At 39.3% G+C, this 24,196-nt stretch overlaps 1 protein-coding gene across 3 annotated transcripts in view; it reads right to left on the bottom strand.

The window, feature by feature from the left end:
• Positions 1-23,792: 23,792 nt before the first annotated feature.
• Positions 23,793-24,196, bottom strand: part of LOC124591218 (glyoxylate reductase/hydroxypyruvate reductase) — a 65,388-nt gene continuing 64,984 nt past the window's right edge. For all 3 annotated transcript variants that reach the window (XM_047131719.1, XM_047131717.1, XM_047131718.1), the window contains exon 7: positions 23,793-23,982. In XM_047131719.1, coding sequence (XP_046987675.1) covers positions 23,864-23,982 — 119 coding nt within the window. In that variant the 3' untranslated portion in view covers positions 23,793-23,863. The remainder of the gene's footprint in view (positions 23,983-24,196) is intronic.

The following is a 24,196-nucleotide window of genomic DNA, read 5'->3' as shown; positions in this document are numbered from 1 at the left end:
CACACACACAAAATTCAAGCTTTCGCAACCAACGGTTGCTTCATCAGGAAAGAGGGAAGGAGAGGGAAAGACGAAAGGATGTGGGTTTTAAGGGAGAGGGTAAGGAGTCATTCCAATCCCGGGAGCGGAAAGACTTACCTTAGGGCGAAAAAGGGACAGATATACATTCATACACACACACATATCCATCCGCACATATACTGACACAAACAGACATATGTAAAGGCAAAGAGTTTGAGCAGAGATGTCTGTCGAGGCGGAAGAACAGAGGCAAAGATGTTGTTGAATGACAGGTAAGGTATGAGCAGCGGCAACTTGAAATTAGCGGCGGCTGAAGCCTGGTGGGTAACGGGAAGAGAGGATATATTGAAGGGCAAGTTCCCATCTCCGGAGTTCTGATAGGTTGGTGTTAGTGGGAAGTATCCAGATAACCCGGGTGGTGTAACACTGCGCCAAAATGTGCTGGCCGTGCACCAAGGCATGTTTAGCCACAGGGTGATCCTCATTACCAACAAACACTGTCTGCCTGTGTCCCCCCACCACCACCTACTCCAGTCCTATAACCCGGAAGGTGTACACAATCAAAGGCAGAGCCACATGTGAAAGCATCCACGTGATTTACCAACTGACCTGCCTACACTGTGAAGCTTTCTATGTGGGAATGACCAGCAACAAACTGTCCATTTGCATGAATGGACACAGGCAGACAGTGTTTGTTGGTAATGAGGATCACCCTGTGGCTAGACATGCCTTGGTGCACGGCCAGCAAATCTCGGCACAGTGTTACACCGTCCGGGTTATCTGGATACTTCCCAATAACATCAACCTATCAGAACTCCGGAGATGGGAACTTGTCCTTCAATATATCCACTCTTTCCGTTTCCTACCAGGCCTCAACCTCCGCTAATTTCAAGTTGCCGCCACTCATACCTCACCTGTCATTCAACAACAATCTTTGCCTCTGTACTTCCGCCTCTACTGACATCTCTGCCCAAACTCTTTGCGTTTACATATGTCTGCTTGTGTCTGTATATGTACAGATGGATGTGTGCGCGTGTGTACGAGTGTATACCTGTCCCTTTTCCCCCCTAAGGTAAGTCTTTCCGCTCCCAGGATTGGAATGACTCCTTACCCTCTCCCTTAAAACCCACATCCTTTTGTCTTTCCCTCTTTCCTGATGAAGCAACCGTGGTTTGCAAAAGCTTGAATTTTGTGTGTATGTTTGTGTGTCTATCAACATACCAACGCTTTCGTTTGGTAAGTTACATCATCTTTCTTTTTAGGTATAATTTTCCCAAGTGGAATGTTTCCCTAATCAGAGGTGACAGTTCTTAAATCGGATCTTCAACTGTTCCTCCAGTCAGAGACTTCCATGGCACTGCCAAGCCATGACGCTGAAGTATAAGCGTGCCTCCAGAGCAGGTGGATATGCTCAGTCACCGTCACGCCTTGCCAATGTCCGGAACTGGTAGCTTTCACATCCCATCAGTATATATAAACCAAAGTGTGCACAGCGGAAACTAGCTAACTACATTTTCAGTTACCACAAACTTTTTCATTGGCCTAAGAGGTTAAAGGTGGATATATTATTCTCATTTAACACCATAATACATGTCGTCTAAACTGACTCGTTCCACATTGTTTTGAAAAATGCACAAATCTGTGCAACATGTAATTAACTAACTGCCAAATCCAGTCTAATCTGAAATTGCAATTTCGACATTCATACTAATCAGTCATGCTCAATAGCCAGTTTATGGTATTCACCTATCCTGTTACCTGAAGAATTACAAATAGATTGTGTATGAAATAGAATATTCATTCAATTTCCCACAAATTAGTCACTTTGAAGAATCAGTTCTTGGTCTGGTCTCGTCTCGTACAATATGCCACATAGATCTAGTTATTCAATAAGGTCACAGTTCACACACACACACACACACACACACACACACACTCTTTCTACAATCGATTCTGTCATACGCCCATTGGTACTTTAGCCATTCAATGATCATTTTATAGTCATAATTTTACAAAATTAAAACGTATTTTCAGAGTTACATGTAAATGTGTTCGATCATTGTGATGTCTAAGCCCCAAAGGCTTCTAGACTCCACAAAGCAATCCCCTATTCCAAAAAACGTGTGCAAATGCCCTCACTTCTGTATGGCAAAGATTCATCATAGCCAACCAGCTATCAGTTCTTCAGTTCCATTCCTTGCTATCCCAAACACAACATTAATATCTTTAAAAGTAATTCATTAAAAAAAATAAAATAAAAATAATAATAATAATAATAATAATAATAATATCCCCACTTTACATAATAATTACTGAAGCACATTTCTCGTTTTCCCAATATCATAAACTGGTGAATTATACATTACACATTTCCGCTGATGTATATGACTCACTCACGTTCGATACAAATTCCCACAATATCATACATTTAGTTAACAGAAATGTAAATATTCACATACCACATTCATCCCTTCATTCAATACAATAATCAAACACATGAAATAAGCAATAATTAACAGAAAACAAACCCATCATCAGATAAAATTTATTAAAAAAAAAAATTGTTTAGGCTGCTTAATATTTCACTGCCTCCATAATCGTGACACCTCTTGGCTGGAGCTGAACTATGAGCACTGTGACCAGCAGGTGAAAGTTGCTGTGTATGGATGGGTTACTCTGAAACTGAAGTTGCAGATCTGAAGATGGTCCCTGAGGAACCGAAAGTGGTCATGTGAATAAACATTTTTGCAATCAAGATGGATTATAAGTAACATTGGACACACTCTGATAAAAGATCTCAATGTCGTCTGAATAAAAAATGCAAAGCATGTTCTCTGATCAGGGACTTCTATCTCACTACCTCCTCCGCTTCGAGAAGGTTCTCGGTGTGTATTATTTTGTCACATCTGGCACCAACCACATGCGTAATCTCACATTTATTCAACTCACACAAACGGACAAACAATTCTGTGTGCAAGTATGGAACTGGCATCAAAGTGTTCTGGAAGAGTTGTACTATGTTTTGGTTTTAGTTTTATGTGCGGCAACAAATTACTAAGACAACATGTGAACAGTTTATGAAAAATGCATTTCCTGATGATGTTACTGAATTTTTTATATATGGGATACTTTCTTATTATTGAAGATACATGAATATATTATGTGAACAAAATCTTAAGACCACATCACATTTTTCCTCTACTCCAGACTGGAGCTCTGTCAGACTTTCCTAACATGAGATAATCTCAGTTAAAAAAGACGCACAATGGTCCGCTCAAGCTTCAGATACTAAATGGACACCCATGTGGTTGTCATGAGAAACAGATTACTATGTTTGTTAAGGATCAGATACTAATTTTTTCTGGTCATTTTGTTTCTAAATAACAAGAAATAAGATTATTCTGTGAGAAAATGTATCGTAACAGGTGAATTGGTATTGGCAGAAAGAACAAAAGCAATACAAAACACAGTAGCCCATTATTGCAGCAGTATTTATTTTGTGTGATACGGACTGAATTCCTGAGAGATGAACTTAATTCAGGATTAGTTACTGGTAAAGCCTTCTTATTGAACAAGCGAGGTGGCACAATGGTTAGCACACAGGACTTACATTTGGAGGTCAGTGGTTCAAATCCCCATCTGGCCATCCAGATTCAGGTTTTCTGTGATATCCCTAAATAGTGTAGGACAAAAGCAGGATAGTTCCTTTGAAAATGGTATGTCCGATTTCATTCTCTATTTTTTCCTGATCTTAGGCTGTTTTCAATCTCTAATGACTCGGCAGTTGACAGGAGGTTAAACACTAATCATCCTTCCTTCCTTCCGTCCTTCTGCCTTGTTATTAAAATTTCAAAACTTAACAGCAATATAATTTTATTATGTAGCTACCACTAATTTGTAAACTACGCCCTCTAAACATACAGCTAAATCTGCCTGTGCTTAATTTCTGTGTTGACAATGGAAAAACTCCCGTGACATCGCTTGTCACTATGAAATATGCTTGAAGTGTCGTTATCACTGTAGTCACTTGATGGAATTATCATCTCATCCACTATTTCCCAAATGGCTTGATTCTACCATGTAAATGTCTATTGTATGCCCGCCCATCAGGTGTTTGTGGTTTCTGGAATTGTGTCATTAACCAAGGTGCAATGCTGTAGCCATATCTCCTAAAAATAAAGCATTACACACTTCTGTTTTAGTATTGGCATACATCAGACTTTTTCCATATCCTAGCATCATGTACAGACCTAGGTCAATAAGTGTTGATATTAGTAAACATGTCAATATAATCACATGTTGTCTGCTCATTGATATTAGGAAAGCTCTTTTGGTTAATATATTCATCTCCAAATACTGTATGTTTCACAACCGGTATGTGCATGCAATCGAGGATCCCCACCGCATGTGAAACTGATACCTTGATTGCCGCTTAACTGTTTTTAGTTTTCCTATGTTTCTGGGAAATCAGATCCACAGAGGTGCTTTTTGAGTAGCACGACACACTTGTCTGGTGTAACTTAGGTCTTCTCCTACACCAGTCTGAAAGCATTGGTCTGCTAAGTAACTAAAAAATGTTTTCAATTTGGCTTCATTTGAAAGGGTGTCTTTTATTCTTTCATGATTTTTGGGAAAGAAATGATTTGTAAGCCAAATTTTTTTCTAAGTCTGTATAAACATCTATAACTTCCTTCTTCAGTATTTCTTCGGTCTATGTATATCTTTTTTCGCCTTCTGAGCTACATAAATTGTGCCATTTTTACTTTAAAAAGAAGAAGAAGAAGAAGAAGAAGAAGAAGCAGCCTCTGCAACACTTGAATTCAGCAGCCATTACTCAGTTGAAAGTATGTTACAGAGCTTACTTCAAAACATGGAGAATGTTCTCTGCTTGTGAGACACTTCTCTAGTTTTATTCTTAGGAAATCGGAGAATGCTCTTCATGTTGGGCACCTTCACCCACCCTTTTACTCAAGCTGAAAGCATTCTCAAATGAATTATATTCTAAGACTAGCTTTATTCATGTGAACTTATGAATGTTCTCTGAAATTACGAAAACAAAGAATATTCTCCTTTTTATGTATGTGGCCTAGTGACTGAAAGAAACAGCATTCTTCTCATATACGTGCTCAAATAACCACAGGTTGCCATTCTTTGTTCATAGTCATAGTGCATTAAGTTAACCTGGCAAGATTCTTAAATATAACCAGGCATTCTATATATTTTACATTACATATACAGGATGTGTAAGGAGGAAAGGCACATGTTATTTGGGTGATAGTATTAGTGATTCTGTACAAAAAAACTTTATAGGCACATTTGCCCTATTCTGAATGCTTTCTGAGATGGAGCACATTTGATGTATATTTTTATTTACTTTCTGTATTATTCAAACTCTCTCATTGTCTACAACAGACCACAGTAGCGTAGGCGAAGTTGTTGAATTTGATACAGGGCACTTGTGGTCTAGCAAGTCGGGAAACTACTTCAAGACTACCTAAGCTACAGTGCATGCATATTGCACAAGATTTTCAGTATTCTCATAGTCTCTTTGCGCAAACTATTAGTTCTACAGAAAAAAATGAGGAGGACATTTTTTGTAGGATATATAATGTAGTTTTTGGTCTGCAAATTGTTTTTGCCAGAGGGTGCGGCTTTCAAGTGATTTAAAAAAATGTACAAAAGTGAATTTAAATGTGTTCTGTCTCAGAAATCATTCGGAATAGGGCATATATGTATATGAAGTTTTTTTTGTTTAGAATCACTGATACAATCACCTGTCAAAAACATGTACCTTTCCTCTGACTCACTCTGTATTACAGTAAGCATGTAATACAGGTACTACAGTTGTAAATAACAAAATATTATAGTATAGATAAAACAAGCGCACACACACGCACACAGTGCTCATAGTTCAGCTCCAGCCAAGAGGTGTCACGATTATGGAGGCAGTGAAATATTAAGCAGCCTAAACAATTTTTTTTTTAATAAATTTTATCTGATGATGGGTTTGTTTTCTGTTAATTATTGCTTATTTCATGTGTTTGATTATTGTATTGAATGAAGGGATGAATGTGGTATGTGAATATTTACATTTCTGTTAACTAAATGTATGATATTGTGGGAATTTGTATCGAACGTGAGTGAGTCATATACATCAGCGGAAATGTGTAATGTATAATTCACCAGTTTATGATATTGGGAAAACGAGAAATGTGCTTCAGTAATTATTATGTAAAGTGGGGATATTATTATTATTATTATTATTATTATTATTTTTATTTTATTTTTTTTAATGAATTACTTTTAAAGATATTAATGTTGTGTTTGGGATAGCAAGGAATGGAACTGAAGAACTGATAGCTGGTTGGCTATGATGAATCTTTGCCATACAGAAGTGAGGGCATTTGCACACGTTTTTTGGAATAGGGGATTGCTTTGTGGAGTCTAGAAGCCTTTGGGGCTTAGACATCACAATGATCGAACACATTTACATGTAACTCTGAAAATACGTTTTAATTTTGTAAAATTATGACTATAAAATGATCATTGAATGGCTAAAGTACCAATGGGCGTATGACAGAATCGATTGTAGAAAGAGTGTGTGTGTGTGTGTGTGTGTGTGTGTGTGTGTGAACTGTGACCTTATTGAATAACTAGATCTATGTGGCATATTGTACGAGACGAGACCAGACCAAGAACTGATTCTTCAAAGTGACTAATTTGTGGGAAATTGAATGAATATTCTATTTCATACACAATCTATTTGTAATTCTTCAGGTAACAGGATAGGTGAATACCATAAACTGGCTATTGAGCATGACTGATTAGTATGAATGTCGAAATTGCAATTTCAGATTAGACTGGATTTGGCAGTTAGTTAATTACATGTTGCACAGATTTGTGCATTTTTCAAAACAATGTGGAACGAGTCAGTTTAGACGACATGTATTATGGTGTTAAATGAGAATAATATATCCACCTTTACCCTCTTAGGCCAATGAAAAAGTTTGTGGTAACTGAAAATGTAGTTAGCTAGTTTCCGCTGTGCACACTTTGGTTTATATATATACTGATGGGATGTGAAAGCTACCAGTTCCGGACATTGGCAAGGCGTGACGGTGACTGAGCATATCCACCTGCTCTGGAGGCACGCTTATACTTCAGCGTCATGGCTTGGCAGTGCCATGGAAGTCTCTGACTGGAGGAACAGTTGAAGATCCGATTTAAGAACTGTCACCTCTGATTAGGGAAACATTCCACTTGGGAAAATTATACCTAAAAAGAAAGATGATGTAACTTACCAAACGAAAGCGTTGGTATGTTGATAGACACACAAACATACACACAAAATTCAAGCTTTTGCAAACCACGGTTGCTTCATCAGGAAAGAGGGAAAGACAAAAGGATGTGGGTTTTAAGGGAGAGGGTAAGGAGTCATTCCAATCCTGGGAGCGGAAAGACTTACCTTAGGGGGGAAAAGGGACAGGTATACACTCGTACACACGCACAAACATCCATCTGTACATATACAGACACAAGCAGACATATGTAAACGCAAAGAGTTTGGGCAGAGATGTCAGTAGAGGCGGAAGTACAGAGGCAAAGATTGTTGTTGAATGACAGGTGAGGTATGAGTGGCGGCAACTTGAAATTAGCGGAGGTTGAGGCCTGGTAGGAAACGGAAAGAGTGGATATATTGAAGGACAAGTTCCCATCTCCGGAGTTCTGATAGGTTGATGTTATTGGGAAGTATCCAGATAACCCGGACGGTGTAACACTGTGCCGAGATTTGCTGGCCGTGCACCAAGGCATGTCTAGCCACAGGGTGATCCTCATTACCAACAAACACTGTCTGCCTGTGTCCATTCATGCAAATGGACAGTTTGTTGCTGGTCATTCCCACATAGAAAGCTTCACAGTGTAGGCAGGTCAGTTGGTAAACCACGTGGGTGCTTTCACATGTGGCTCTGCCTTTGATTGTGTACACCTTCCGGGTTATAGGAGTGGAGTAGGTGGTGGTGGGGGGACACAGGCAGACAGTGTTTGTTGGTAATGAGGATCACCCTGTGGCTAAACATGCCTTGGTGCACGGCCTGCACATTTTGGCGCAGTGTTACACCACCCGGGTTATCTGGATACTTCCCACTAACACCAACCTATCAGAACTCCGGAGATGGGAACTTGCCCTTCAATATATCCTCTCTTCCCGTTACCCACCAGGCTTCAGCCGCCGCTAATTTCAAGTTGCCGCTGCTCATACCTTACCTGTCATTCAACAACATCTTTGCCTCTGTTCTTCCGCCTCGACAGACATCTCTGCTCAAACTCTTTGCCTTTACATATGTCTGTCTGTGTCAGTATATGTGCGGATGGATATGTGTGTGTGTATGAGTGTATATCTGTCCCTTTTTCGCCCTAAGGTAAGTCTTTCCGCTCCCGGGATTGGAATGACTCCTTACCCTCTCCCTTAAAACCCGCATCCTTTCGTCTTTCCCTCTCCTTCCCTCTTTCCTGATGAAGCAACCGTTGGTTGCGAAAGCTTGAATTTTGTGTGTGTGTTTGTGTTTGTTAGTGTCTCATCTTTGTTTTTATATATACTTAGAACTATCCATTATGAAAGATCTGTTTACCACAAATTTCAGTCAAGGTTAAGAGTTTTTTGTCACTACAGAGCAGTTATCGCAGAAGTACATTTATCATTTAGTAGCTGGCATAGATCGAAGCTCTCGTTTTGGCACCCACATATCACAACAGAGTGAAGAAGTCCGACTGCATGGCTTCAGGACACTGTATAGTAGGGCCAAGAGAGCAATCAGCTTCAACAGCAGCGACCGGAAATTACTTTGAAGTAAAGCACATACACACGCGCACACGCACACACACACACGCACACACACACATTTACTCAAGGATCATGGGTATGATCTAAGAAACCATAACTGGCTTAGTGAGCTATTTGTGATTTCACCTTAATGTGGCTTGTATTGAGACATGCATGACATAAGTAGAGGTGTCTTATATTACAATTATGGAGACAAGTAAGTAGTATTTAAGAGCCAATTTAGAATTGCTTCTAACAGAACTTGAGAAGAGGCTTTTAATATATAGTGCAAAAATTTGTATAAAGAAGCGTAGATTAGAGTACGTTCTCCTGAAACTGCTCTTGTGCAGGATTTTTAGTGTGGGCAGACTGCAACTGCTGTGATAATGAAGGAAAATAAATCATATAATCAAGTAGTAGTGAATAAATCTTGGGGGAAAGCAATTAATGAATGGTTTTGTGTTGGAAGGTAGTGTATAACATTCCAAGTAGTATAGGTAGAAATTATAAAAGAAGTTAGGAAACATAGGTTCGAGAAATTGGGTAGAGTTGGTAGGTTATGGGGAAACTTCATCTTTTGCAGGCGTAAAGATAAGGGTTAAAGGCTGTGCCATGCTGTTAAAGGTTTAAGATGGGGTGTAGCTAGGTGTTGGAGAGTAAAGGGCAGGTGGACCCATGGAAGAGATGGCGTATACGTGCATCAGGTGAATCCATAGAAGGAATGACCTGAACCATTTCTGTATATAAAGGAGTTGAGTAGAGGGACACTAGCATCGAAGAGATGAAAATGTATTTACACAGCAACTGCCCATAGAATAAGGTGTTAGCTCTGCTGTTACAGAGATAGGAAGCTGTACAGTGATGGTTAGTTACACTGTTGAAGTGTTTTCCAAAATAGATACTAATAGACTTACCTGGACACACAGACACACATTTTTGATTTACTACAAAAACAGATTTGAAGGTGTAGAGAGTGTTGTAAATTAAAATTTTGGCATTTTTCTGTCTCAATAAATCTGAAAAACTTTTACGTTCAAAGTAAATTGGTTACACTGGAGTAGACATGATATAGTCCCAATTAAACAGTTTACCTATTGCTCATTTTCTTCTCAATAGAAAAGAATGATCAGTTGGATCTTCACAAATAATGGAATGAAGTATGCTCAATGTTACTCTATATTTTGCCTTACCAAACTGAATTACATGATGAAGATTCACTTTCAAAGATAAGATTGGATTCTGTCTTAAGTGAATCTAAACACTGGAAATAATGGAAATGGATATAAACAGAAACATATTATTAAAAGAATAATTTGGCCATGCAAAGTTATAAGTGATTAAAAAATTGGGTTACACTATATCTTGTGCCTCAGTGGAGGGATCTGTGATGTAACATGGGAATCTTCGGAATAACATATTCCACCTTTACACTCGTAGGCTGATGAAATATGTTCACAGTAACAGAAAGCATAATTTACGTAATTTTAAATGTGAAACAGTCCACTTTTTGTGCTTTGGTGTAACATACGTACAGATGGGGTGCAAAAGCTGCAAGTTCTGGACATCAGCAAGGTGCAATAGCAATTGCAGTCTTCACCTGCTCTCGTGCTGCAGCTTGGCAGTGGCTTGGAAATCTCGGAGAAAAGAAGACTGTCAAAAATGAAAATGACAGAACAGTTGAATATCAGGTTTGAGAACTGTCACTTCTGATTCAGCGATCTATCTACGTGCATTTCACACACTTTTTATGACTTACTGAGAACCATTTATTACAAAGTATCTGTTCACCAAAAATAGTAATCAAGGTTAAGATTTTGTTGTAAACACAGAAGTTTATGAAGAAGTGCATTCATCCTTTAGTAGCTTACATTGATCAAAGATCTCTTTTTAGCACCCGCACATCACAACAAGGTGAAGGAGTCAACAGCATAGCTTCATGGCACTGCATAGCAGGACCACAGAAACAATCAACTTTAAAAACAGCAATTGGAAATTATTTAAGAGGTAAAGCAAATGCAAATGCATTAGAGTGACAGATCGTGCATGGAGTATAACCACACAACCAACTGCAACGTTACACTCCAGTATAAATAATTAGTGTCAACATTAATGAACACATTATTTTTTTGGTCCTACTCGTGCAACTACAAGTGTGTGTGTGTGTGTGTGTGTGTGTGTGTGTGTGTGTGTGTGTGTGACAGCTTTAATAATGGATAATCAGGGTCTTTTTCCCTCCAGTTAATTTGTATCCATGAAGTAATAACATATCAAAATTTTTGTACTGTGACTTCTCTCATTTAACAGCTAGTGAAACTAGAAACTGGAAAACATTTGATGCATCTTGTAGATGTGTTTATAGTAGATAGTTTCTCTACAGCTTCTCTAACTGAGGAACATTTTTCATCTTCTAACAGGACAGACATAGGCTGCAGAAGAAGAAGAAGAAGAAGAAGAAGAAGTCACCAAAAGGTGAGTGCAACATTTTCCTGTAGTTGAAACTAATACCACCGCACTGTCACAAATTGTTTGCAGAACTCTGAACTTACTAATTTCTGACAGTGTACTAAGATTACTTGTGATGTTTTTACATTTAGATTAAACCCCAGGTTTTTCACCCATGTTACCACTCTTTGTGATTGCAGCATTTATATCTTCAAGTCTGGCACACAGTCTGTTGATGCTAATCATCATCATGTTTCGTGTTTTCTTTAATGTTTTACATTACCTTTTAACTGCTTGATAGCACTAAATAATTTTAATGAAGGACTCTATTGTCCAGAGTTTGCTTGATGATTGCTTTCTGACGTAAGCTTAATTATATGGTCTTCTGAGGATGGCAAATTAGCTTGCCGAAACTAGTTGGGAAGTTAATTTAATAAAAATTTGTGTAGCTATCGATTAGTTATCTCTATAAAACCTGTTGATTGACAGCCATGACTAAAGTATGTGTCGTATATATTTAAAATGTATAAACCTTATAATACAGATATTTCAGTAAGACAGTGGGTTGCATGACAGTTTTTAAATATGCATGCAGAGTAGGCTTCAGAGTCTTTTGATCCTCATCTCTTAGTCAGTCTTGGTAAGGTTAGTGCAGCCAGAGAGCTGTTTGGGCTTAAATGTTATTCAAGACTTTTTGGAATTGTCATTCAAGACTTATAAATCATGCAATGTGCACCAGTTTGGGACATAGAAATATTTTGGAACTCTTTGAGTGCTAGTGGGCATAGACTCATAGTTGGGCTAACAGTGATTGTATATTTTAACTGCAGTCAATTTATTACTTTATAAAGACTTGTATACATGAGCTGAACTTTGATAATTTCTTGCAGTTTTAGTGATTTGATGCCCAATTTCATGCCTTTACTTCACTTTGGGTACTGCCTATGAATGCTCTGCTTCCACTAAAAAATTAATCATTGTGGTTTCTCATATCTATATTGTGTTCAGTGACAACCCAATGGAAACCACCTTTATAATAAACGTGGGTGTGATTTGAATAATCAAAGGTTAATACTTTGTTTTTACCCCACATTATTATCCTACAGAATTGTTTTCTATGTTTTTTTCTTTTCTTTTAGTACCCCACAATCCAGTTATTGATTTGTTTAACTATTCCACTATTTTATCACCACTAAATTAAGTGATCTATACTTCTATCAGGGCTTAAAGCTGCAATGCATGACAGAACCCCTTTTGATCAGATGTGCCATATTCCCATCTAAGATTGTGTGCTTGCCCACTGGTGTTTAGTTAGCAGTGAATTGATGCTTGTGTCCTCGGAGTCTTTTGCTGCGGCATGACTGGATAAATCATCTTGGTTTTCAAGCCGCACCCATTCCAATAAAATTTTCAAGCTTTCGATGGCTAGCTCCACCATTGTCGTCAGGAGTAAAACTGGCACTATTTCCACTTACATACCTACGATTATGGCCAATGGTACCAATCAGCGGGGGCCGAAACGACTTGTACATGGAAGGCGAGTTGGCCAGCTCATAAAGCTCCAGTCCATCACAGGACAGATGACGTCAAGTGATGCGAGAGGCCGGCACCACATTTGAAACTGCCGCTTCTGCCTCTCTATAAGTGCTAAGCATCCGCTGTTGCTTCCTTTCAACATCCAGAGCCCACCCCCATGCACTACTTCGTGTATAGCCCTGGTCCCTGTTGAAATTGTTGCAGTTCATTCTGATCTCAGCCACCTCTTCTATAACTGAGTCTCAGTATGTTGACACATGATCCAAGACTCTTGTGTTCTCAAACTGTATTTTGTGTCTGTTTTCGAGGCATTGCTCAGCTATGGCTGACTTTGCTTAATATGTCTCTGGTGCTCAGTACAACACTCCACAACTGTGCGGATTGTCTGGCCTATGTAGATGCTGCTGCTCTCGCAAGGGACACTATACACGTAGGGTATGCGTCGTTTTGGCCCTCTCTGATCGGTGCCAGTGGCTGTGATCATAGGTATATAAGTGAGAAATAGTAGCAGTCTCAGCAGTCAGTAGTTTTAATCCTGACGATGTCGGAGCTAGCCATCGAAAGCTCAAGAATTTTATTGGAATTGATGCAGCTTGAAAATTGAGAAGATTTTATTCATGAATTGATGGTGACTGGTGATTTAGTTCTTGTTATTGTTACCAAGCCTCACTCAGGTTGCAATTGTTTGGTCTCATCCAAGATAAAAAATGCTATCAGTGAAGCAGCTTTTGGGTTGCCTCAGCCAAAGGATAGGATTGTATTTAAAATTTATTCTAAGATTTACTTCGGGGTTGGGCATCCCTATAAATGTTACCAGGCCTTAGCAACACAATTTGTGTGTGTGCTCTGAGGTTTACATACTGCAGTAGCAGCAGCAGCAGCAGCAGTGCAATTGTCATATGTAGGAGCAAATTTTGGTGTGACAGCAGGCACCAGTCTATGCGATGCTACTGCATCTCCATGCTGCAGTGTCTCCATGCCGCAGTGTCTCCATGCTGCAGTGTCTCCATGCCACTGTGTGCACACACCATGTGTGTCAGCCCTGTGGCAACTCAGCGCCACAGTATTTCAGTGCCATAGCATCTCTATGCCATAGTCATCCCAACACAGTGCATCTGTGCTGCAGTCTCCACAGCATATTCATGCAGCAGTCTGAGGACTATGGCATTTCCACACCTCAGCTTCTCTGTGTCACAGTCTCCACAGTGCTTCTGTGTAGCAGTCTCATACTGCAGTACCTGAGTACCAACCAATTCCTCCGCCACAGTGTCCCTTCACCATAGCACACTTGCATCTGCTTTGCAGACTCTGAACCAGTGTCTCAACATTGCTGCTTCTCCACGCCACATGGCATCAATGCTGCAGTATCTTGTCACCACTGTCTCCGCCAGGTTGCTGTGGTCGAGGGCACTGTGCCTAAATGCCACCACTAATTCCACAATGCAACACCACCGCACTGCTGCAAGCCCTACTTCGCACTGTGTCAACATCTTCTCTTGGTCAGTGAGGTTGGTTTTGGTTAGGTTTGTGTGGCCAGAGACCACTTGGATTTGTGTTATTCGGGACTTAGAAGTATTTCAATGTGCTGTGCAAGTACAGTTAATTTAGTACGGAGGCAGGATGTGAGCATCCAGGTTTGTCAGGAGGTTTCTTAAAATGAAGATGGTGACCAAATTGGACAGTGACAATTGGGATTTATTGTCTCCAGACCTTATTGTGAAGGGATACAAGTGATGTATTCTATGATGTCAGGAGGCTGCCACAGCCAGACTGAGGGCACGGTGTGCTAAGAGAAGAGCTAGAGAATGCATCTGGTTGGGAGGAGAGCTGGTAGGCAAGAGAGGGACCCTGTGGCACAGGTTCTCTCTCACCCACTTGCTTTGTGTCTCTCATGTGACCGTTCCTGGCCCTCTGATTGGCTGGCAGAAGGGCACCGGAGCTCCACATGACATACACTCACTGTTCTGCTTTTCCTTTGCTCCGTAAGTCATGTGTTACCTATTACTTACTGTTTACACATGTTCTCTGGGATGATAGCACAAGCTGCATTGGAGTTTCTGTTGATACTCTGTCGATAAACATTTGGTACCAATCTGATTGTCTGACATCTAGAGGTTTGAGTGTAAGCTCAGAGGGGAGGCGGACTGTCACCCTTTCTGGGGCAAAATGCATAAAATCACAGTGCACACAAAATACAAAATAGCATGGTGGAGCTCAACAGCCTTCAGCTACTACTAGTGAAATGGATAAAAACACATTGCCACCTGACCACAGCAGCAGTGAGTGCAGTTAGCTCATAGCTATTATTTTCAGAACATCCTTTTACTACTACCTTTTTATCTAACAATGTGAAGGTACCGTGAACATTTGACTCGGGTGTGAGATGATTCATATGCTAATATCATGTAAACCAGTGTGAACCTCAGTGGTGCTTCCCGTGCTTTGCTACTAAGACACTGTCTTTAAACTAGCAAATAATTGTATAATGCATTCTTTCTACAAGTGGTTTATGTCCTGTACCTCAGCTCACATGTGTAGTTTCATAAGAATCCTCCTCATATTATTTGACCTACCTGTCAGGCCCCATTTTCTGTTGTACAGGTTTAGTGGTCTTGGTACAGCAAAAGGGTATTCTGTGACGAACTCACCCCTGATGCTCATGGTTTCAGATGTAGCACAGTAGCCTATGATAATGCAATTGAAACTTTTGAAAAATGTTGCATCTCACTCAGATATACATTTGGCAAAATGTGTTGTACTTTGTACTAGTTTCCTACCCATGGTCAGAGACTGAACTGAAATTATTGTTTTCGTGAATGTACATAGCTGTGTTTGAATATGTGGTGCTCACAGGCACGCATGATGGAGAACAGTTAGCCTCATGCTGAGTTAGCTGACCGAAGTTCGCTCTCTAGTGTTGTCATACAATCACTTTGTGGCAGTAGCATCGTTGCTCATGAACTGACCTGTGTTTGTTTCAGCCATGTGCATTCTTGGGCATTATTGTGCACGATGTAGCAAAGAAAGGATGTGTTCCATGTAGTGGGGTGTTGTTGCACCTTAGGTTTGGCTGCTAGCATGTAGTTGTTGGTTGCAAAGCGTTCCCTACCGTTGCATAATTTGTCCAGCAATAATATGGGATACAGTGTGTTGTTTCACTACTCTTGCATATACTACAATTTCACATAGTTGCTTCACGGTCATTTAGTTTTCAGGCTCTGCTAACATTCAGTAGTTTAATGTGGGACTTATACAGCATGGTGTACCAGGTCCTAGGGCAGGCTTGCTTTGATCAAAGGATACAACAGCAGAAAGACACAGTAGAGAGGCTGATGGCAAGTTTCATCCCTGCAACTACATGGTCCCTAGCTGCGTGTGGATAAAAATAAATGCTTTCTACAGGGAGGTCAACCAAGGATGACTGAAGCATCAAAGCATGGTCTGAACTATCTGGTGTGTGGATTTCATGCAACTGCTATAAAGTTGCAGAACTTTTCCAGTAATGTAGGAGAGGAATGGTGGTTGCTGCTTGAGGGTAGGCTTGTCAGTAAGGAGTTCTGCAATGATCATTCAATATGTTGCACACACAGTTTCGAGTAGCATGAATTTCTGAATGAAGGGTGTGACGACACAGCAATAGGCAGTGCTCAGCTGTGGCATACCGCATGTCCAATCGATGCTCTGGCATGTGCGACGCTAGGTGTTGCGCCTTGCTAACCAGTGAGGATGCGCCGCTCTGCTATGAGAAAAATATATATGAATGCATAAATGAATGCATAAATGAATGCATAAATGAATGCATAAATGAATGCATAAATGAATGCATAAATGAATGCATAAATGAATGCATAAATGAATGCATAAATGAATGCATAAATGAATGCATAAATGAATGCATAAATGAATGCATAAATGAATGCATAAATGAATGCATAAATGTCAGAAAATGCTACACTGTCTTGGGATATCAGAAATTATACTGGCTGATGGTAATACTTGAAAGTTGATTATCGAATTCACAGTCACGATTGTGCATGTAAGAGTCCAATCAAGCTTCCATAAAACTCCAGAAAGCAGTGATTAACGACATGTGTGATATCAGTAAAGTGTACAGGTATTCATTCTGGATATTCAGTGTTTACAAAGATGCTATCTGGATTCATTTATATGTCTTCCTATCAGAAGTGTGTCAACCACAGTCTTGGGTGTTCAACAGGAGAACGGTTGGTAAACAACATACCTGTCTGTGGTGTGGCATATTCTTCTCTTAAACAACAAATCAGATGAGAATTACAGGGTGATATTCAATTGTAAGTTTGATTTCGGAGTTAGTACAAAGTGCAAATACTGACAGATTTTAGATACAGTCACAAATTTTATCTATGAAATTCGTTTAGTGTCAGCATCTCAATGCAAGGTGAAGGAGTTCACTCTTCTTCCCGCGTAACAGGCTGGACACAGAAATGCATATCCTAGCATAATCTTGTAAACATACAAGCCTCCACTAATTAGTCCTGCTATGGATGATAGGCAAAGTATTCCAAGCTTGCAGCGTTGCTGACTGCTTATGGTCAAAAAAGTGTTGACAAAGTTGTCAAGGTTGCTATGTAGCCAGAAGTTTGGCCGAAATCAATTTGTATTCCATGAACAAGCCAAGGGGATAATCCACATTTTGAAAAGAAGTTCATTACTCGAGATGTTTGTGTTTTTATTAGAGTTCCTCACAGTGGTTCATTACCAGGTTGAAATAAAATCTGGAGTCAAGAGAATGAATAAAACTCAGTTGTACCATTATGCCATTGTGCACCCAAGTAAGCAATGCCTATTACCATCAAGTAAATTTATAAGAACAGCATAACACTATAGCCACAGCCAGCACTGAATAATCTAGAAACAGAAGGTAGAGAGATTTATTTAGTGGGCAGGTAGTAGCACTGAACATTATGTTAACATAGGCAAATATCTGGGAAGACACCAGCGCTATTTTTGAAAGTTCTTATTAACTGTTATACACTCATTGATCTTCATTGTAGAATCTAGAACAGCCTTCCCCAATTGGGTCAATACCAAAAAAATCAATCAGTTGAACTGATAGTATTATGCAAAGATTTCTTCACTGAGTACACTGTGTGATTTGGGAAGGGGATGGACCAGACAATGGTGTGCACTATCTGGCATACTCTGGTTGGGATTCCCACATGGCGGGCATACGTTCGAGTAATGGTGGCGGTGTACAACATAACAGCACAATGTCACTTCACTAACATGGTAGAATTTTCATTTTGTAGCTCTGCTATTGGTTCATGTTGGGTGACATCAAAAGGTTTTACAGGGTATATCACTGTGCAAGGCATTGCGCCAATCATATTTCCACTAAATGCTGTACTCCTCAGCACCATTGAAGACAGAACTTACCTTGATGAAGAGCACTTGCCATGAAAGGCAAAGGTCCCAATTTGAGTCTTGGTCAGGCACACAGTTTTAATCTGTCAGGAAGTTTCAGAACTTACCTTAGTCGATTTCTTTAATTCACAAAAGCAGGTATCTAGTATGTCAAAAAGTGTCACTTACTGGCTGTGTAAAGAGCTGGCCAATACTAAATTGTTCATTATGCACTGTTCATTACTTATAAACAGGTCATAAGTTGCTTGTTTCTTTTCAATTAGTGTTTCATAATCTGTTTCCTAACTGATTCAGATGAGTGCAGTTGTTCTATTTGATTCATTCTCAATGGTCATTTTTTGGATAGCTGTTCTGTCCCTTTCTAATTGTTACAAACATGCGTGCCTGTTCATTTGTGTTAGGCGAAAATGAAATGGGCAATCCCAATAGTGCAATTCCACCTCCCCAGCAATCTGGTATTGCTCAGTAGAGTTTTCCCTTAACTATATAATGCACTTTCTGAAAGCAAGTAATCAACTCTGTTGTAAGATGGCTACATGTACATCAGTTTATGGATGAAAGACCTGAAGATTTCTGTTTTGCTACAATACACTTCAATAGCTTACCACACAATTAAAATCAGTCTCTTGCATGTTCCTAACCACTGCAAGAGAGGAACGAACTCCAGTAAAGCCTTTGGTGGTGGTCAACACACAGTTTTCATGTGTAGGTGAGTACTTAAGAACATGCATATTCTGTTAAAGTTTCACTTATGTAGAGTTCTTCTTCAGTAAGCTCTTGAGAGGCACTTTATTACAGGTTCAAACAGCTACCTTTTCTTAAGGTTGTACAATAATCAGTACTGCAGAGTTTGAGTTATTCTTTGTGTCACGCTATAATCAGTCAACAGATAAACTTGATCTGTAGTAGTGTAAGTAGGTCTTTGAAAACCTGTCTTTCCCTATGCACAAAATTTTACTGAGTGCAACATAAATTGCTCAGTACTCAGCACAGTGCATTAGTGTGCTCCTTATTCCAATCCAGTGTATTTTTACTGGTTTCCTTCAAGTCCTGTTAGTGTAATTCTGGTAAAACCTTCACATCTTTTCCTCGACTGAACTGTCAGTATACTGAAACTCTGATAACCCTTGCTGTTTGACTGTCCATTGCTTAAACAGTTATCTCTATTCCCCATTTACATTACTCATTACCACTGCTTTGGTTACTAACACGTATCACTATCACTTGTTTTATAGCACTGTGCACTTACTACAGGGCAGCTGCTTCCTATTGAGCACAATCACAGAATGAAGCAGCAGTTAACTTCAACTGAAAACAACTCCATCTTCCCAACACTCTCCTTCTGCATATACAAAATGCCACATTAAAAATGTTTAACTGAATCACAAAAACAAAGTAACAATCTCAGAACCCTTACTCTTCATGCTCAGAGATAAGTCGCTTTCAACACCACCACAAATCTGACAAGGTAACTATCTACTCTATACACCAAACAAAATGAGTCCCTTGATCTCAGGACATAAGAATGCTTATTTCTTAAAGTATACCTCTGGAATGCTAGCAAAAACTTGTCTTTTTTTCTCTCACATTCTTCAGTGTCCTCACTTTGGTGTGAAGTACTTGTAGGAGGACTTCACAGTGCCTTAGGGGGTGGCACAGCTGGAACATTGTACGGCTTTAACCAATCGAAAAAATGTACATCACAGTGTGCTCAGACAGTTGGATTGCTGCATTCGCAGGAGAAGTTACCCATATAATAGGACAGAGGCCCTCATACTGAAGTGTGAATTTCTTAGGTTTCCCTTTCTTAACCACAGAATTTTGGAGCAAAACAAGAACTCCGGATTTGTACTGGGGAGGCATAGTTCCTTTTTTGCTGCGTTGCAACTGAGTATGTTTGGACTTGCTTAGTTTAACCTGTTTCCAGATGCCTCAGCGGGACAGTTGTTTCACTTCGGCAACATCAATGCCATGTGGCAACTTGTCGAGTTCAGAGTTCATAGGTCTTCCATAAACTGCCTCATATGGTGCATATGCAGTTGATTCATGTATACGTCTACTATATACTGAAGCTAAATACACAAACTATCAGTCCAAATTGTAGTGCGATGTATTTGCATAACAGGAAAGCATTTGAACCATTGTCTTGTGGACATGTTTGAGACAACCTTTAGCTTTGGGATGAAAAGGTGTAGTGTGCCATTTTTTGGTCTGTAGGAATTTGCATATTTGTATGAACAAGGCAGAAATAAAATCAGCTCCTTGATCAGTCAAAATAACATCCAGACTTCCATATGGGAGAACTAAATGATCGACAAAAGCACATGTGACAGTTTCTGCAGTCATGTCAGCAAGAGGTACCAGTATTAGATACCTGGAGAAGAGGAGGATGATGGACAGGATATATCTGTTATCCTGTGTGTTTTGTGGAAAGGGGCCACAATATCAAAGGCAACATTTTGGAATGGTCTAGTGACTTCTGGGATGGTATGTAAAGGGATTTTGGTCCTTGGTGGTGGTGCCCTCTGAGCACAAGGCAGACCATTCTATATATATTTCCGAATGTTGGTCTGCTTACCTTTCCACCTGAAATGAGAAGCTACCTTACTATTTGTGCCATGTTGCCCGTTATGGTACACCTGAAAACTGTCATTAGATTGCACCATGATAAGCTCTTGGGGCTATTTAAGTATTACTACTCTGTTGCCCAGTGGGGTCTTGCAGTATAAGATACCGTCCTCTGTGACAGAGTGGAAAGCATACCAGTGACATTCTACATCTCCTCACGTGTTCCAACATTTCTACGGAATCCAAACTGATCTTCCCCGAGGTTGGCTTCTACCAGTTTTTCCATTCGTCTGTAAAGAATTCGCGTTAGTATTTTGCAGCTGTGAGTTATTAAACTGGTAGTTCGGTAATTTTCACATCTGTCAACACCTGCTTCCTTTGGGATTGGAATTATTATACTCTTCTTGAAGTCTGAGGGGATTTCGCCTGCCTCATACATCTTGCTCACCAGATGGTAGAGTTTTGTCAGGACTGGCTCTCCCAAGGCTGCCAGATGTTCTATGGTATGTTGTCTACTCCAGGGGCCTTGTTTCAACTCAGGTCTTTCAGTGCTCTGTCAAATTCTTCACGCTGTATCATATCTCCCATTTCATCTTCATCTACATCCTCTTCCAGAAATAACATTGCCCTCCAGTACATCGCCCTTGTATAGTCCCTCTATATACTCCTTCCCCCTTTTTGCTTTCCCTTCTTTGCTTAGAACTGGGTTTCCATCAACGCTCTTGATATGCATACAAGTCGTTCTCTTTTCTCCAAAGGTCTCTTTAATTTTCCTGTAGGCAGTATCTATCTTACCTCTAGTGAGATAAGCCTCTACACCCTTACATTTGTCCTCTAGCCATCCCTGCTTAGCCATTTTGCACCTCCTGTCAATCTCATTTTTGAGACGTTTGTATTCCTTTTTGCCTGCTTCATTTACTGCATTTTTATATTTTCTCCTTTCGTCAATTAAATTCAATATTTCTTCTGTCACCCAAGGATTTTATTGTCCCTCATCTTTTTACCTACTTGATCCTCTGCTGCCTTCACTACTTCATTCCTCAAAGCTACCCATTCTTCTTCTACTGTATTTCTTTCCCCCATTACTGTCAGTTGTTCCCTTATGCTCTCCCTGAAACTCTGTACAACCTGTGGTTTAGTCAGTTTATCCAGGTCCCATCTCCTTAAATTCCCACCTTTTTGCAGTTTCTTCAGCTTTAATCTACAGTTCATAAGCAATAGATTGTGGTCAGAGTCCACATCTGCCCCTGGAAATGTCTTACAATTTAAAACCTGGTTTCTAAATCTCTGTCTTACCATTATATAATCTATCTGAAACCTGTCGGTATCTCCAGGCTTCTTCCATGTATACCACCTTCTTTTATGATTCTTGAACCAAGTGTTAGCTATGATTAAGTTATGCTCTGTGCAAAATTCCATCAGGCGGCTTCCTCTTTCATTTCTTACCCCCAATCCATATTAGATAATGACAGATTTCAAGAGCAAACAGTGCAGGGCATCCAATTGTGATATTCTGTAGAGACAAAAACAGCCAGAAGCATGTTAAATTCACATTTAAACATTTGCCTTAGTTACAAAATCAGCAAGCCATAAATTATGTTGGTGACAAAATGGCCATCTCCACAAAGGCTTTACTCTGTCACACGATCTTGCAAGTTCACAACATTTATTAGAGTCGTACTGATAAGCAGTATGGTCTGCATCTATTATTGCTCAATACTAAAGAGTTTATTAACTAACAAGTATTATTAACACTGTGTTGAACTATACCAGCAGAAATAAGGGAAGGAGTTGTGAAAGAATCACCTACATGTGAATGAAGGAAGAAAATTTCAGATCGATCAAACTGAGAAAGAGTAAAACAGTAGACACTGAAGTTAATATTAGATGTAACCATGTACAAACAATTACCACTAAAGTTTATATTGTTTTAATGCCATTGTTTATTTTCAGGTACGGACCAAATGGATTACCTGAAGGAAAGAAAAATTGCAGCTTGTTGAAGATACAAGATATAAATAGGTTTCACATGTGTTATGGCATTAAACACAAAACCAGGCAAGGTGCCTTCCTTCAGAAGTATTGTTCAACAGTTCTACCAAAAAGAAAGAGACTAAAAGTGTAAGTTGAAGCTGTGGCAGGAAACAGAATAGAAGTATGTACGTGGATAGTTATTGGATTTCGGTTATTACAAAACATGGAGTTGAAGGGGTTCTTACACGATTTAAGAAAGATGGAGCTCTAACTCCTGTTGAAACAAGAAGTGGTTAGAGGAAGGTTGGCATTTATCAAAAGAAAATCAGTTCAGTAACACATTTTGTCAAACAGATTAAAGACACAGAATTACACTACAGTAGAGCAAGAACTACTCATATGTATCTTGAATCAAGCTTCTCTATATCTAAAACATGGCATATTTATCAAGTACCAGTTTTTGGTGACTTAAAGATTCCATTGTTTTGACACTTATCTGTGATTCTATACAATGTAAGCTCTAAGTGTCCATCAATGAATGTATGCTCAACTTGTCTGCACTTTTCAGAAAAATAAAACCTGAAAGAAAATGAAGAGGCCTTGAACAAACTGAAAACAGAATTATCTATATTCAAAACACTTGCTTCAGGACTTTCTTTTTTTGTCATGAAAGAAGAAGGAGATAATTTAGCTGTAGTGTCATATGAGAAGCAAAAAAATGTGTTATTACCAAAGCTTCCAGATCAAAGCACATACTATTCAAGGTAGCTATACAGCTATAATATGACAGTTGTTTCTGGATGTTCTAATGGACCTAGAGATCTACGTAAACAGAATGTATCAATTTATTCTTGGGCAGAACATAAAATGAAGCAGTTTTCAAAGAAAATAGCCTCTGCAGCATTTTCTATTATTTAATTATAGATTTTTGCTATTGTATTATAGACAATTTTTCAACAATAATACTTATGTTAAAGTAACTCAAACAGTTTTTACCTCTCCTGAAATTTTTGCTAAATGGAATCTTTGTAACCATGCTACAGATATTCAACATTCTGTGGGAGATTACTGTAGACATTGTTCCTTCGATTTGCATCTCTACTTTATTTCAGCCGGGAGAGGCTCTCCATTCAAGGCAGCTAAAATATTTCGAGCAGTGAGCATTGCCATTTCTGTCCTTGCTTGTGTTGTTGCACTACCAATGTGAGGAATCACAACTGTAAAGAACAAGATAAAATACAATGTGCTATACATCTCAGTTTATTTGTCCAGTACAATTATCTAAGGAAAAAATATTACACATAATATTTTAAAACTGTTCAAAACAAAAATAATCTACACTTGATGATTAAAATTCTGCTGATTTTTGTACCAAGTCATTGTATTAAATACCTAATAAACTATAAACCCACCATTTTGATCATATTACAA

The sequence above is a fragment of the Schistocerca americana genome, chromosome 2, assembly GCF_021461395.2.
Source record: "Schistocerca americana isolate TAMUIC-IGC-003095 chromosome 2, iqSchAmer2.1, whole genome shotgun sequence".
Taxonomy (NCBI): Eukaryota; Metazoa; Arthropoda; class Insecta; order Orthoptera; family Acrididae; genus Schistocerca; species Schistocerca americana.
This window is presented reverse-complemented; position numbering and strand designations above follow the sequence as displayed.